This window comes from Anastrepha ludens, chromosome 6 (assembly GCF_028408465.1).
Source record: "Anastrepha ludens isolate Willacy chromosome 6, idAnaLude1.1, whole genome shotgun sequence".
Classification (NCBI taxonomy): Eukaryota; Metazoa; Arthropoda; class Insecta; order Diptera; family Tephritidae; genus Anastrepha; species Anastrepha ludens.
Genome location: NC_071502.1, coordinates 29,566,246 through 29,583,279, shown reverse-complemented (window position 1 = coordinate 29,583,279; position 17,034 = coordinate 29,566,246). Strand labels below are relative to the sequence as shown.

The 17,034-nt window shown below is 39.6% G+C and overlaps 3 protein-coding genes across 3 annotated transcripts; 2 read left to right on the top strand and 1 right to left on the bottom strand.

The window, feature by feature from the left end:
- Positions 1 to 1,466: 1,466 nt before the first annotated feature.
- LOC128867379 (WD repeat-containing protein 89) lies at positions 1,467 to 4,638 on the top strand. Its single transcript, XM_054108534.1, has 5 exons — positions 1,467 to 1,784; positions 1,854 to 2,462; positions 2,528 to 2,749; positions 4,241 to 4,340; positions 4,403 to 4,638. Exons 1-5 carry the CDS (start codon positions 1,615 to 1,617, stop codon positions 4,547 to 4,549), a joined length of 1,248 nt encoding a protein of 415 aa, XP_053964509.1. The 5' UTR covers positions 1,467 to 1,614; the 3' UTR covers positions 4,550 to 4,638.
- On the bottom strand, positions 4,546 to 5,963 carry LOC128867380 (ceramide-1-phosphate transfer protein). The gene is made up of 3 exons (XM_054108535.1): positions 5,713 to 5,963; positions 5,442 to 5,656; positions 4,546 to 5,165 (listed from the first exon to the last, which is right to left on the bottom strand). Exons 1-3 carry the CDS (start codon positions 5,829 to 5,831, stop codon positions 4,870 to 4,872), a joined length of 630 nt encoding a protein of 209 aa, XP_053964510.1. The 5' UTR covers positions 5,832 to 5,963; the 3' UTR covers positions 4,546 to 4,869.
- A 5,319-nt stretch (positions 5,964 to 11,282) lies between these two features.
- LOC128866980 (UNC93-like protein MFSD11) lies at positions 11,283 to 16,997 on the top strand. The gene is made up of 5 exons (XM_054108062.1): positions 11,283 to 11,434; positions 11,509 to 11,678; positions 11,743 to 12,188; positions 12,263 to 12,696; positions 16,736 to 16,997. The coding sequence occupies exons 1-5, from the start codon at positions 11,348 to 11,350 to the stop codon at positions 16,892 to 16,894; spliced, it is 1,296 nt and encodes a 431-aa protein (XP_053964037.1). The 5' UTR covers positions 11,283 to 11,347; the 3' UTR covers positions 16,895 to 16,997.
- Positions 16,998 to 17,034: the final 37 nt, after the last annotated feature.

Here is a 17,034-nt window from a genome sequence, read left to right as displayed (position 1 = left end):
TACTACCAATCGGTTTTCTCCCCTGATGAGCGCACCAATATCGGGGAGATATCCTGCCGGGCAGCAGGTGACAGGGGGTATATAAATATTGTAAATTTCGAGGTCGGCATCGCCTGACCGGACAGCTATACCTTGACGTTCTAAGGTGCTGTCCCTGCGGTCGATGCCTTCATCAATAAGACGATACTGCACTGAATGGTGTACTATGAACGCTAGGCCACCACCGTTGTCTCGCTCGCGGTCCTTTCGGTGCACGTTATAGCCGTCCCTGGTAATCAGGGGGGAGCTAGCGTGCAGTTTTGTCTCTTGGACCGCAGCTATCTTAATTCCGAGCCGACTCATGAAGTCGACTATCTCGTCAATCTTACTCGTTAGTCCGTTGCAGTTCAGTTGCAAAAGCTTGAAGCTTCGCGGGAGGGTCGTCGTAATTCGGGGGGTGAGGGATGCGTGATGTTGTCTGCGTTGGTCCTGCTGTGCGTTCCGCAAAATGGGGAGTGGCCTGATGTTGTCGGGTGGCCGCGCCACGGTGGGCGGTTGCGGGTGCAGAGCTCTGCAGCAGGGGGCAACGTAGTCGCGTGTCCACTCACGGGTGGTGTGCAGGCCGGAGCACCTCCGAAAGTGACACCAGCCACTGCAAGAACTGCATTGGACAGTTGTCAGGTTTCGAGGTACTACGGTCTGGCACACGGAGCAGACTGTGCGGGGGACCAAGAGCTGCTGGTTTGTCCCCGCACTGGGGTAGGAGCAGGAGGGTTGTGGGTTGGAGAGGGAGTCGTGTTGCTCTTGGGGGCTCCTGGCCGTTGAGGTGTTGTTAGTGGCGGCAGTGTGATGTGCCGGCACTGAGGGCAGTGTCGCCGTAGAGGCGGTGACCGCCTGTGGGCGGGAGCAACACGTGGCCACATACCTTGTGGACCACTCCCTGTGAGTCTTAAGGCCTGAACAGGTCTTAAGATGGCACCACCCGTTGCACTGGTTACACCTAACCGAGGTGGAGTTCGGGTGGAGCCGCTTGTGGCAAATGCAGCAGTAAAATACTTCAGGTCCGGGGTTGGGTTCGACGCCAGCCCGGAAGAGAAGTATTTGGAGCAAACTGGCTGCAATGAGTTGCTCCTGTGACGAAAGGTTTAGGGTAAAATACGGTGCACTAGACAGGGCTAGTGTACTGGGGCGGCAGCCCTTGGTCGGGAATAAAAACCCGAGTCATTCCGGTAACGTAGAACCGGCTGCCATGGGAATGCTCTTTGTCTGCAGTGAAGTCGTAAGTTTAACTTGCACCATTTATATAAACCATTTTTCATACAAAATTTGAGAGCTATTTTACAAGTTCATAAGTTTACGGGTTACCGTGGCTTACGAGACATTTATGGTTGTCGTTGAATACCCATATTAAAAGTGACGCAGGTAAAAATAAAAACGTTCGCCGCATAATGTTTGTTCAGTTTCAAGGCGAATATCTTCTATTATTTTTGTTTCAGCTCATCTTCTTATTGTTTTTTTTTGTTATCTTAACAACTGAGCGGCAAACTAATTTCCAGTTGTAAATATTTATACAAATTTTGATATTTTTCTCATAATTGCTGACTTACTGCGTGCGTGTGTGAAGAATTCAATACAATGCCTAACAGTTCTGATGAAGATTCTAATGCTAGTGAGTCCCTACTTGGGGATGAGGACACGTGCAGCGCACAAGAGCTGGATACTATGTTTCAAATCAAATACAAAATCGCCGATGAATCTGCGGTGTCTTTGAAAAAAGACTATGTTCTTAATTTAGCAGCCGACAGGTGAGCTATCTTTGAATGAGATATCTTGCAAGATTTGTTCTCAATGCTTCTAATATTAATATTATTCAGTGGCTTTACACGTGTTGTGGCCGGCTTATCGAGCGCTGCTGTACACATCTTCGATATTAACGCAGAACGTACTTTGCAACTCTCTACCTTAACTGATATACCGGCACCAATAAGCAATGTACCACAGACTATATCCGGCGTACGGTTTTTAGATGAAACACCCAATTGTCTGTTAGTTGGCAGTAGTCTTGGCTTCGTTAGTCTTTTTGATTTGCGTGCACAAAGAGAACAAGCACGTTTCGAAGAGGATATCCAGTGCACACAAGGGATTTCTAATTTCGGTGGAACAAAGGGCATGAATAAGCGGAAAGTGATAAATTGCTTCGATACCAATAGAAATGGTCGCATACTTTGCACTGGCACAGAACAAAGACATGGCAATGTATTTCTATTATTCTATGATATACGACAATGTAAACAATTGGGTGCTTACTTTGAAAGCCATGAAGATGATATTACGGCATTGCGTTTTCACGCAGAGAATCCAGATCTTCTGTGCTCCGGTTCTACGGACGGCCTAATTAATTTATACGACATCAAAGAATCAACGGAGTTTGATGCGCTATTAACAACTATTAACACTGAAAGTAGTGTGCAGAAGTTGAATTGGTGTGTTGGTACCTTAACTTGATTAAAATCATATTTTAAATTAATTATATATTCATTTCTTCTAGGCATAAAAATGTATATGAAAAAGATCTTATTTCTTGCATCACTTATACCAATGATTTTCATGTGTACATCGCCGAAGAAGGTGACGAAGTAGCAAAGTTCGACCGCAGCCAAATTACAGACGCGGCAAAAAGAACAAAAGAGGCTAATTGTAATGTGATAGATGCTCATAGCTTGGATAACGGTGACGTATTTCTACTAACTGGTATAAACGAAAACAGAGGGTAAGTAATTAATAAGAATAATATATCCCAAAAAAAAAAATGAAAAAAAATACCTTTGTATGTGCTAAAAAAGAAGGATTTCATATTTCCCGAAATCGATTATATATATAGGTATAATTGGCTCGTACACCCTTTTTGGGTGCTTGGCCGAGCTCCTCCTCCTATTTGTGGTGTGCGTCTTAATGTTGTTCCACTAATGGAAATCGAAGTCGCTACTATACAACAATTGATTTGTACAACACGACTTGTCCATAGCATTGAAGTCATTTGGTATTTTTCGTTTATTTCCGTACGTTTGGTGCCAAGTAGCTTATAAATATCTGGCTTATACAAATTTTGTTTTGCAAAATACTCTATATATTTATTTTATAATCGCGAACATCCAGAATGGATACGCCGATTAAGAAGATTTTTTTATTTTTTATTTTATTTTATAAAGGTTTACATAACAATAAAATTATTATACAAACTAAAAGTAGTTCAGCGCTAGCATCGGAGGCTTTCGGCTGGCATGTTGATTATGGCTCGATTAAATCCGACGAAGTAGATCAGTATCTTTGAGATAGTTATATAATATAGATATGTTGTCTTCGGTTGGATTTTTTAATATTTCAAGAGGGTCAATGTTGCGAAAGTAATGATGTTTAGTCAATGCAAGGTTAGGGCATGAAGACAGAATGTGATTTATACTCAGGGTGGAGTTGCAAAACGGGCATAGATTGGGTGGAATGCCTTGAAGTATATGGGCGTGTGTAATTATTGTGTGGCCTAGTCGAAGGCGTATGTATGGTGTGACCATATTTGTTGGGATTGACTCACTAAAACCTTGTTTTACACGCTTAGGATTAACTAAGGAGTAGGGATGGTTATAATTACTCCACTCGCGTAGTAGGTCACTTTGCCTTTGGTGTTTTATGAGACTGTAGACGTCATGTTTAAAGATGATATTGGTTGTAATGGTAGGAGTGATTCTCATTTGTTTTGCAATTTGGTCAGCATGTGTATTACCATTAATATCTGCGTGGCCAGGAATCCACATAATTTTGATTTTTTGTGGCTTGGTAGTTAGTGTCTCTCTTATAAAATCAATTATGTAGTTAGAATTGTTGTAGTTCTGGATGGCCGAAAAGCACGATAAGCTATCAGTGCACACTATGAATTTGCCCTTGTTTTGAATTGCATACAAAAAAGCGTTAAAAATTGCAACTGTTTCTGCTGTAAAGATAGAGCAGAATGGGAATAAGAGCCCATAAGTTATTATTTCGTTTTGCTCTTTTACGACAGCATATGAAGTCTGTTCTGTCTTAGACCCGTCAGTATAGATCAGCTTCCAGCCCATGGCTCTGTAACTCGCTGCGATTTCAGAAAACATGGATTTATATTCTTCACGAGATGTATTCGCTTTACGTTTTAGTGCTAAATTGTTAATAAAGGACTCCTCTTTAAGTAGAAGAAGATTTATTTTTGTCCCATATATGTATTTTGTTACAGCGAAGTAATGCGTGCGCTACGTTCGGGTAAACATTTGCTACCAATGGCAGATTTTGTTGGAAATAAGCAAGTTGTACGCACGAGTATATTCGATCAAAAGGTAATTTTTAAATTCGTTGCTTATGTTCACATTTCTTATTATACAATACATCACATTTATAGAGTGGTGTGCTAGTGACCGGCGGAGAAAGTGGTTTTGTGACTCTTTGGACCGCCCAGAATGCCGCCATTGACGGAGAATCATTAGCCAGTAGCTCAAGTGCATTGAAACATAAACACAAAAAGTCCAAAAAGCAAACGCCATATTAAATAGAAAAACTTGCTAGCTTTATCATTTTATTAATTGTTGTTTCCAATAATTATAATAACTAAAAATAATAAAGTATACTTTCTGTTTTTCTTTTTTGTTTCATCTAGTTCAAATATCGAAAAAAAGACACTAATTGTTATACCAGAAATTCACGCAAATAAATTACAGTAAGAAGAGATTAGCATTACATGTAACAAAAAGAAATTATTTGCGCAAAATTATTGTAAAAATAACTAAACATAACATTCATTTACTGTCTGATAATAATTACTTTGACATCACATTTGGAATGACCCAGTTAAAATAAAATATGGAGATTTTAAGGCAAACCGTGGAGGTCATGAGCACTATAAAGGATTTCAACACGATCATACACGGATTTCGTGTGTTTGAGCATTTCGGGGAGCACCTCAACTGCATGTGATGCATTTACGCACACGCGTTTGAGCAATTCACCCTGCGTGGGCAGAGCATACATAGCGACCACAGCTCCTTTGCGCACCACCCACGGATGATGTTTCGCTAGCGTATCATTGTATGCGCTTTTGCAACAGGCGTGCGTTTTATCACATTCATTTAGTTCGGACAGTCTTCTTAGGAACTCGTATATAAACTCTGGAAGTGTTGAAAAATAGAGAACAAAATATTAATCAAGTGCAACCGTACTCATAAAGCAAATAGATCATTGATAAGATACGACACAACAACAACAACATGTGATACAACGCGAGGCGAAAATTGTGTACTCAGATATAAACTCTCCTTTTCTACCTATATGCATATCTCGAACTAAGATAACATCAGTGGTAATATAAATTTAATTGTTCCGGAATTCAAACATTTTGCTTACGTGTATGGCATAATCTATGAATTGTAGTAGCGTCAACTCACCCAATCCTCTATGTAACCGTAAAAGCGTACGAGCGCCAGAGACATATGAGCCATCCTTAAGAAGGTCCTCTGCTTTTTCGTAGATTATCATTGTTTTGATGGTCAGGAAGCGCTCTCCAATTAACTCCTTTCGTCTATATTCATAGAGTATATCGATTTTACTGCGCACGTCACTGCTTACAAATCCGAATACAGTGCCCATCAAATGAAAAAATCTGAATTAAATTTCTATTAAAAATTTGACACACTCTAATATATGTAGATTTAATACTTATTGATTTCTTCGTAAGCCTCCAAATACGATTCTAATAGCACATCATCACACTCGTGCAAACAATCCTGGAATATTTTTGCTACTTTTTCAATATCGAAACGTTCCACCGCAGACATCTTTTACAACAATAAATAAAAAAAATATATATAATATTTTTATTTTGCTTAATTAAAATACTTTTAATTGGTTAACAAGGATTGCAATATTAGGACAGGAGCACAACAAAGAAGAGTAGACGTTTGTTTCAGGGTTGCTATTGCTTTACATTTATTAGGTCTGTTTTCTTACCTCTTCTGTTTCTGCTTGAATCACTTGCTTACTTAATCAAACAAGCGAGATGTCGCTGGTAAATACTGCTAAAACTAAGTATGATATTTTTGCTAAAACTAAGTATGATTTTTTTCACTCGCCTCGCGACAAGCGAAATTTTACACATTGCCGAAAACGAAATAAGATGGTTTTTTCTTTGTTTTTAGAGCCGATTGAAAGTGGCAAAATGGGACGAAGTCTGGATTTCAAATTGGCAAATCGCAAAGTGTTATTGCTAATTACGATAATACTGGTAAATTGGAAGCTAATCACCCCCAAGCTGGAAGGCGAAAGATATTGACTTTACGTGCGGTACGCAACATAGTAGCATCAGTCGCGCAAAATCCAAAAATAACCTCCACGATACTATGCCGAAAAATTCAAGGGTCTTTGCATAAAAAAGTAAGCCCATAAACAGTCGGTAAATGTCTGCAAAACTATGGTTATCATAGTAAAGTAGCATGCCGCAAGCCCTGCATTTCAGATATTAACAGAAAGAAGTGATTGGATATAAATGAGGGAGATTCTTTTTAGGAAAACGTCATATTTAACGAGAAGCCGAAATTTACGGTTTCCGGATCAGATGTCCTTTCAAAAGTTTGGCGAAAAGAAAATACAGAGCTGAATGAAAAAATCTTATTCCTACCGTCTAGCATGGAGGAGGAAATGCAGTGGCTTGGGGCTGCATAGTTGCGTCTGGAGTAGGAAAAATGGTTATTATTGCTGATAAAATGGAGAAGCATCTATATTTAAACATTTCGAAGAATAATTTGAATGATAGTGCCGTTAAACTTGGACTATATGCTAAAGGATTCTTGTTTTAACAAGACAATGACCTAAAACATTCATCTTCTCTCGTGCAAGAATGGCATATTTACCACTGTAAGCAGCTTAACCCTTCGTAGTAGCCGAATGGATAATCGAGAGGAGATGGAGCGGGAAACAACTTGGAGTTTTCAGTGACAGTCAGGCTGCACTGAAGGCCCTGGCGAACGCGAAGCAAACCTCAAAGATTATTCAAGATTGTAAGAAGAAGCTCAATTCTGTCGCAAGACAGAACAGGCTTGTACTTATATGGGTTCCGGGGCACTCCGGTGTTCAAAGAAACGAAATCGCCGACGAATTGGCCAACCGTGGATCAGCGGTGCCCCCACAGGTGCCAGAGCTAATAATTGGAATCAGTTCCGCAGGAATCATGAATTGGATCAGCGATTATGTATGCAATCTACATAAAGAGCGATGGTTCGGTCTAGAACGCTGCAGATCTGCAAAGTGTTTTGTGACAAGTCCGAACAGAAAACTGTCAAACTTTCTACTAAAACTTGGAAGGAAAGACATTCAGTTGATGGCCAGTATTATTACAGGACTTTACCCATTAGGTCAGCATATGACCACCATTGGAATTATTGAGGACCCAGTGTGCCTGTCATGCTTGGAGGAGGCGGATAGCCCTGAGCACTTTCTCTGTGAGTGTCCTGCCTATGCTAGAGCACGGCTACGAGTTTTGGGTTCCGATGTCATGAGAATGAGTGATATTCGTTCTCTAAAATTGGAGGATATCTACAGATTTGCCAAAGAATCTGGAAAATTCTCACAGGACTAACTATCTTTATCTTTATCTCTGTCTCTATTCTTTCCTATCACTTTCTCTGATACTTTTCTCCTTCCCTCCTTGACTATCTACCCTCTTTCCAAAGCTCTAAATACAATGGGCTGTTTAGCCTGAGTGTTTTAGGAGCCACCAAATCTCCTGGAGCTCCTTGGCTCGACCTTTTCAAATTTATATTTAAATTTCAGCTTAAAACTCTGCCTCAATCACCGGATCTGAACCCAATTGAGCTCTTAGAAAGGAGAATCAGAAAGCACAAAATAACATCAAAAGCGTCATTAAAGGCGGTTTTAAGTGTTGAGTGGGAGAAAATGCTAATGAAACCAAGGTATTGGTAAAAAGTATGCAACAACGCACTGAATACTCGTTTTTTTCTATTATTTTTTTAATAAAGTATTCTTTATATGACTTTTAAATATTAGCTGCAACTGAGCCGTTATTCGGCCATCCGTAAACACCAATTTTGAATGATTCGCTTGAGGACTTCGGTCCTCTTTCAATGCTGTATAGTCTCCATCGTTGTCGAGTATAGCCTGACATCTTCTTCATACTTTGAACCAGCTTTTCTGCGTCGACAAAGAGGATCAGATTTTGCGAACTTGACGCACGAGTTGCTTTAAGGGGGTCTTCTGGTCTCGAGGCCCTGAAATGAAGGGTTTTTTTGGGGATTGATTGTGACAAATCCTGTGAATATTTAAAAAAAAATTTTTTTTATTTTAAAGGTACATGTCTTGGCTTTTAAAAAATGGTTTTGACTTTGAAAAAAATTAACACCCGCGACCTTGAAATGGCGCTGAAGACGTCCACCTCCAAACGAAACAGGTCTCCATTTTGGTCACGGTTTTTCCACCTGGGTAATCAGAAAGCAAAAATTAGATATGCGTTGTCTTCAGAGTTGCCCTGGTTAAGTTTTCCCGTGACAGATTTTTTTTTTTTAATTTTTTTTCAAAAGTTATGCAACAATTTGCAAAAAAAATTTTTTTTTGCTCATTTTTTGAACTTTAAAAGGTTATAAAAATGGAATGAAAAAAAATTTCAAAAATCGTACACAGGGAAACTTAGCGGTAAGTTTTCCGAACCTTTTAAGACCAAAACCATTGAAATCGGAGTATAACTACTATGAAAAGTGTGACCAAAATGCTTAAAAAACACGATTTTCGGGGAAACGCGTTTAAAGATAAAGTTTATGATGAAAACGGCCGGAGGAGGGTACACTTCGGTGCCCAGAAAAATGTGAAAAAATGCGATTTTCAAAAAATCCTTTCTGTGGCGTATTCTCGCATACACATACAACAAAATTATGCAAAAAAAAAAAAATCGATTTTTTTTTCGCTGGAGACCAGAAGACTGTCTGGACTATATTTTCGACCCATCTTTTCATAATTACCCACACATTTACAATGGGGTTGGCGTCTGGGGACTGGGAAGGCCAGTCCAATACTGTGACGCCATTTTCTTGTTTTGTTGTTCCTTAATGTGTTTTTCTGAGAGCAGTGGTTTTGACGATGTGGGACGGTAGGATATGTTCGCCTCCTTCAGTCTACGTTCGATGGTGTTGATACTCACATCTATTCCCTTTTTAGCAAGAACTGATCGTGCTTGGCGTAATCGCAAAGAAGGGTCCCGCTTAAAAAGTTGGACAATCACTTTATCCTGCTTTTTTGTCCCCACTCGCTTCAAGCCGCGCTCGGAAAAGTCATCAAAATTTTTGTACACCTTATACCGCTGATTACAAATCACAACAAACTTTTTTGATTTTTTAATTACTTTTCCAACCGCGGGGAAGATAATTTCGGCCCTTTCGAATGCGTACATAAAAATACCGCCTCGAAACGCTTCGTGCCTTTCTCACTCATTTTTGTTTGGTTGCGTTTACGGGAAAGTTTCGAACGACACTAACCTGAGTTAGCACTGGCGTCGTAGCACTTGAGTGGTACTATTACGCAGCAAAAAGCAGAACGAAATATATCTTAAAGTTACAAGAAAAAAGCGGTTATTTTCTTCTGTCACAGACTGTATAATTGGCGCGTACACCCTTTTTGTATGTTTGGGCGAGCTCCTCCTCCTATTTGTGGCGTGCGTGTTGATGTTGTTCCACAAATGGAGGGACCTACAGTTTCAAGCCGACTCCGAACTGCAGATATTTTTTATGAGGAGCTTTTTCATGGCAGAAATACACTCGTAGGTTTGCCATTGCCTGCCGAGGGCTGACCGCTATTAGAAAAAACGTTTTCTTCATTTTGGTGTTTCACCAAAATTCGAACCTACCTTTTCTCTTGATCCCGAGTGATAGTAACGCACCAAGCCATTCGGCTACGGCGGCCGACAAATATCTCCATAAATAAAAATCCAAAGGTATGATATGACACGATCTTGGTGGCCAATCCACTGGTCTGAGACGGGAGCTATTGTAAATTGCTCACTGAAGCGACGACGCCGTAAATCCATTGTTTGGCTGTATGACAATGGCCAATAGCGCCGTTTTGTTGCAACCAAATGTAGTGGAGATCACGGGCTTCAATTTTCGGCATCAAAAAGTCGTTTCTCTTGGGGCGAACTCTACCATTCGCCTTTGAAGAAATATGAGCCGGTGAATCCTCCAGCCCATAGGCCGCACCAAGCGGTTGTTTTCAATGGCTGTAATGACTTCGGGTTGTTCGTCCGCTCAAATATGGCAATTTTGCTTATTGACGTAGCCATTAAGCCAAAAATGGGCCCCATCGTTGAACACCCTAAGTTGGCCTGAGCGCGCGGTAAACACTTTTCACAGAGCGTCGATTTTCGCTCGAATGTATATACATTGAAATATCATGATGAAATATCAATGAATATTGAAAAAATATATATATTTTGCACTGAAGGCCCTAGTAGCCAGTGTGCTAATTAAGTTAGGGTTATAGTGAATATGTCCCTTATAAATAATAATAATATATAAAATGTTTTCCAATAACAGGAGTTATTTTGAATTGGATTGCGCTATCGAGAGATGATTAACGATTTTTTATGGTCGGAATTGGATGGTATTGATCTGGACAACGTTTATTTTCAACAAGTCGGTGCTACGTGCCACACAAGCAACGAAACCAATGATCGTTTCCGGACCGTGTTATCTCTCTAAGCGGTGATCACAATTGGCCACCGAGATCTTGTGATTTAACACCTTGTGACTTTTTTCTTTGGGGCCACGTGAAAGAGAAGATCTACGCCAACAGCCCAGGGTCGATTCAAGACCTCAAAGATGGAATTCGTGAGGCTGTCGAGCACATAGAGCAGCCACTTTGCAACTCGGTTATGGAAAGTTTCATGAAAAGGATATTGTCCTGTAAGTGTGGTCATTTGCCTGATGTTATTTTCCACTATTAACGGCATACCTTCCTCTTTATACTGAAATAAACATCCGTTCATTTATATTAAAAAATAACATTTTTCTTTGAATATCAAAATAAAACCTCTTATTGGAAAACCTTTTATTTAGTTTGACAGTAGTCGCGCGTGATCTGTCAAAAAAACCGCATTAGGGAAAGTACCTCCAATCTGCTCACCCTTTATTTCATATTTATTCAATCAAAACTCTTGAATTATAATCCAAATGATTTCACTGTCAAAGAGAATTCTGAATAACGCAGTTTGAATTGTTTCCCGGATTTTTTTTGTTTTGTTATTTTTTTTTTTTTTAACTCATTTGAGCTTAGTAAAATAAAGAAAAAACGGAAGATGGATTCAAAATTAGTAAACATTTTGTTGTTGAGCTTCGCGTTTTTCACAATTTTCTTCGCATTTCGCTCAGCTACCAGTCTTCAGGTACATTATGAGTATATGTATGTGTGTGTGTGTGTATTGCCAAATTATGCTCAGCTAACAATTTGTAATTATAGAAAAAAATTCTGCAGGCCGCAAATACTAAGGAGCACACCTTCAAAAACAGTGGCATTATAAGTCTGGCCATTTTTTATTGCGTTTTTGCAGCAACCTGCTGGTTTGTACCACACCTAGTAGCTGTAGTGGGCCCGCGATGGGCACTGATATTTGGCACCTTTACATATCTGTAAGCAACCAGACTTTACGCACCTTTAACTTTTGAACTTTTCCAACACCAAAATATTTTCCAGAATATTCATCGTACATTACGTCCAACCCTTCGAATGGCTATTGTATGCGCTAAATGTAACTCTTGGCGTTGGTTCTGCTATTACTTACATTGCGCAGGGCAATTATATTGCTAGAAATAGTGATGCGCTTACCGCAACCAGGAATTCAGGCATATTTATTACTTGCCAACAAGGGAGCAACCTCATTTCCGCCATCTTAATATTTTTTGAATATGCCAATGTTGAGACGTTTGAAGACACAGACCATTACATAATCATATCTGTATTAGCAGTTATTTGCCTAATTGGCCTTATGATGGTGATTTTTTTACGCTCACCTCCAAACAACCAGTCGATAGAGCGGAGTAAAAATAGCTGCGCATCTGTATTCATTGCAATCAAGCTTAATATTTTGCTGCTGCTGGAAAGAGATATGTTACTGTTAACAGTCATCTTCATATATTCGGGTACTTATAATGCAAAATTCGTATCAGATAATTTCCATGTATGCAAATAATACGTTGAAGGTTTTCCTCTGCAGGAGTAGTGCAGTCGTTCTACAGTGGCACTTATGGTCCTGCAATGGTGTTTACAAAAGAATTGAATGCGGAATCAGGTGAAGCATATTTTATGGGTGCCATTTGCAAAGCTTGTGGCGGTCTTTTGGGCGCATTGTTCTTTGCTATTTTGGGCAATGCAAGTGTGCGTTGGGGCCGCGATTTATTCATTTATCTTGCTGGCGCATTCCATCTAGCCGCCTTTATACTAATCTATCTTGATATACCGGACGCCTCCACGTTTGCCGCAACCCATGCAAGTTCAGTAATAAAACCGCCAAACTTATATTTGGCTATAACTTGCACCTTCCTCTATGGCTTGGGCGCTTCTTTTTACACCGTTCACATATACAGCATGCTAGCATGTGCTTTTGTGGCGGGGTCAACTCCTGGATTTGCGATATATAAATTCTTTCAGGTAAATTATCGAAGCTACTTAAGATCTATGTATCGGGTGTTTTATAAGCGCTTGAGAACTTAATATATATATATGTTTTGAATATGGCATACGTTGTACCACCAAACTCTGGTGTCAAATGAAGAGAGACTCGTTTAAAGCCGTATTGAAATAGTTAAATCCCGAGCACAGCAATAACAACAGCAAAATATTCTAGAAGGAAGCTAAAACAGCAAACACAAGGTAAATTTTTGTAGAAATTAAGTTGATGAGGTGATAACGAAGGACCTTCACTTAATACAGTATGGTAAAAAGATTTTGAGAGGTGTACTACCTAGCAGACCGTTATTCGGCTCTGAGCGAATTTGACAGATATACCGTTGCCATTCGTTCGTGTTTCACAAAATTTAGCTTTAGCTTAGTGAAAAAAAAATTGTTGAGGGAACTTTGGATTCTACGTCATTCGCTTTGTGTTTCATAAAATTTAGCTTTAGCCAAGGTGAATCTGTTAAGGGTACCCGGTGGTCTAGAGCACGAAAATTTCACCTATTTTGACGATTTTTTTTTTGCCATTAAAAATTTAAAAAACGATGTTTCAACTTTCGGCCTTATTAGTACGTTTATTGAGCATACAAACAATTTTTTTTTTTACTTTTGAAACAATATTTATTATTATAAAAATGCCGCTGAAGATGACCCTCTCGAAAAATCGAACCCGGACGGCGTAGATGATTTCGAGACTTCTACTCATCTGAAACACAAAATTCAAGAAGATTCTTAATCAGAAGTGCGGTTATGGTCGAAACTAGAACAAATCGAAAAAATAAAAAAATTGACAAAATGGCGCACTTTTGAAAAAAGTTCGTAAAATCGGGTTTTTTCACTAGTTTTTCAGTTAAAAAAAATAGGAAATTAGTTAAATAAAATTATGATTCTAGTTCCGACGATAGCGATACATGTTGTGAACAACATATCCAAATTTCAAGTGATTCAATTGAATAGTTTTTTTGTGTTCAACCCCGCCGTGCCGAAAAAAGTCGTTTCGAAATAAATGGGTTAAAAGTTTGAGGTACAGGAGCGCGCGGACCGCTCTCTACCTAGTTAATGGGCTGTAGATGCTATAATATTGGGAATTTCCACATCAAAGCTTCATAGTATATTCTTAAGATACTATACTTTCGAAATATCGAAAAAACAAAAAATTGATTTTTTGAAAATTCTATACCACCGGGTACCCTTAAAGGTGGTGTTGGTAAACTAGCTGATTTGTTCTTTTTTCTTTCGCAGCGTCCATGTAGCTGTCAGTACAGAATAAAACAAGGCGAATTAATTTTTTGTTTTCTTCTTCACCAATAGCTTGCCGTCAGCGGGTCGGGGGAAAGAATACATCCGTGGTAAGACATGCCTGTCGTAAGAGGCGATTAAAATCCGACAGGAGAGGAAGGGGCTCGGCTCGCAAGGCCTCATATACAGCGAGTACCTCCAGCGGCAGGGCTGTAAAGTTCATCAGGATCGAGACCAGTAAGATCCTGATTATGGTATACTGGAAAATATTATTAGATTAGTAGTGGTGAAGGTAGTATTCTATCACCTCAGTACATGAGGGTGACACCTCTCTGACATGGCTGATAGGCTAATGCTACGATCGCCTCCGTCCTGTTAAAACTCTGGCAAGCCTTCGGGTACGTTCCTTATACGTCACCATTAAGTTTTTGGTGCAGGCTCAGTTGAGAAATCCTGACTAGTTCCTGGCTCTGAACTCTATTGCTCATGAAGCGTAGAGTCAACCCTCGCATGGCCTCCCTGTTCGCATAGATAGCCATGGGGACACATAGGGAAACTGCACTTTCGTGTAAGAATATCCGCCTGAAGTCGGGACTCAAAAGAATTGAAAATGAATACCCAAAACAGAAAACAAACCACCGAGCAAAAAACAGATGAAGGCATCAGAGATGGTCGAAATGACAATGGATGAAAGTGGATCCAAGAGCGGCCTTCAGAAAAACATTGTTGTTGGTCTAGTGCCACGACTTTAAATAAATGGGTATTTGCTTTAGCTTAGCGAAACACAAAACGAATGATGTAGAAACCAAAGTTCCCCCCCATTTTTTTACCATGCATAACGAGCAAACCTGGTATCTATCATCCTTCATAATACAGCGTTGACGAAAATATTTTCATGTACTGTTTACCCCTAATGCAATAGAGGAGCATGCAGACAAGGCGAATTGCGTATCTAAGGTGGCGCCAGTTACTTTATTTTTCGCGATTTTGACAAGTCTGACGTCAGCTTCCTTCGCAATACAAAAGGAATGATCAAAACAAACAAAAGTATGAGAAATTACATTATGTAACACTCAACCTCGGAACACTTTGCCATCGAAAGGGGTGTCAAACAGGGCGATACCTTATCAACAATTGTGTTCAATTTGCTTTTGCACTACGGAATTAGGGACGCTGTGAAATCCAGTCATCTATTCAGCCGAATAATCCTCGCTTATGCTGATGCCATAATCGTCCTCGCTCGAAATCGAAGGTACACGAATGAAATTTTCTATAACATCGAAACAAAAGCAAAGGCTGTGGAGCTCTATGTCAACGCCGATAAGTCCAAATACATGAAAACGTCACGCGATGTTGAAAGGTGATGAAAAAATATCAATCGGGACAGTACGTTTTTGAAAGAGTAGAGAGTTTTAAGTACCTGGGGGTACTACTAAAAAATGGCAACAGTGTTCATGACTGAATCCAAGATCGACTTGTTATTGCTTTCTACACTAACCTGAAACTGCTCAAATCCAGACTACTCTCGCGCAGCTGGAAATACAGTATTTACAAAACAATAATACGACTAGTTTTGACGTATGGCTGTGAATCATGGGGAATGTCAATCAAGGATGAACAAAATCTCCGAACTTAGGAAAGAAGAGTTTTACGAAAAGGGTATACTCCAATCCGGCTCGAGAATGGTTGCTATAGAATCAGATACAACAAGAAGCTGCTGCGGATTTGCAAAGGGGAATATGCGGTCAAGTTCGTTAAATCGCAATGACTCTGATTGTTTGGTCATGTCATCTGCATGAGTAAGGGACGTCTCTAAAAATCCTTCTTAAATTACAACGCGCTGGCCACCAGATGCAGAGGAAGGCTTAAGAAATGCTGGTTCGACGACGTCATCGATGATATCAAGAGACTGAAAATACTTAACTCGTGGTCTGCTGCCTTGAATCGTGTGACGTGGAGAAGGCTACTTGATTAAACTAAAGCTCACTCCGAGCTGTAAGGTACTCTGACGATGATGATGATTCTGGATATGTCCGCCGCGGCTACGATTAATTTTTAACTCATTTATCCAATAAATCTAAATCTAAGCCCAAACAGCAAAAATGCGCCCATCGCTCATTTGGCTTCAGTTCTTGCACGAGCTGTATTTTAGAGGCGCATAAACCAAGATCCTTACGTAGAAATTTCCACATGGATGAAGGACAAAGGCCAACAAGTTGAGAACGACGATGAATCGACATTTCAGCGCCTTCGCGAACACTTCGCTCTATGAACTTCGCGAACAGATTTATTTTTGCTAAAGTAATATAAATGTCCACAATTTGGAAGCGTTGTTTTTGTACTGACGTTAAACGATTCATGATGACTTGCCAAAGCTTACTGAATAGAAATATCAACACAGTTTGCTATTCTCAGCTGTCAAACCATAGTTATCGATATCGATAGTTCGCATGAAGCTAAAAAAACACCCGATACAAGGTGGCGCCAAATTAATCACCCTATCGGAAGATTTCTAATTTTTGCAAATGGTGTCTTAAGTCAAACGTATTTGACACTTGAAAACACTCAAACTCTTTTTTTATTTAGTAAAAAAGTTGGACACAAAAGATATTTTAGGTCGAAGGCCATTTGGCACACTGCAGATACAAAATTATTATTAAAATTTGTAAAAAAGTTATTCAAAAACCAAATGAATGATGATTAATTTTGCGCCACCTGGTGTGTATGTATGTATGTATTGGCATTTACAACAGCATTTTATACTTCACAAATCCAGTGTCTTGCGTGCGCTTTGGCTTACCTATATTCAAGACATGCCAGTTTATACATACAAATGGGAATACTGATTGGGCTCCTAATAGCTGCAGTTGCCTGTTTTGCATTTGTTGAACGTAAACGTAAAGAAAGGGGTGTAAGTGAAGAACCCGCAAACTAAATGTAATACGAAATGTTCAATGTTGAAAGGAGTGAGTTAATATTTTCGAAAGATCTTAAATATATATTTTATTATAGAATATGTATAGAAGCGGTCAAAATAATAGCAGTTTTCGAAAAAAGTTTATGAAAAATTCTTTG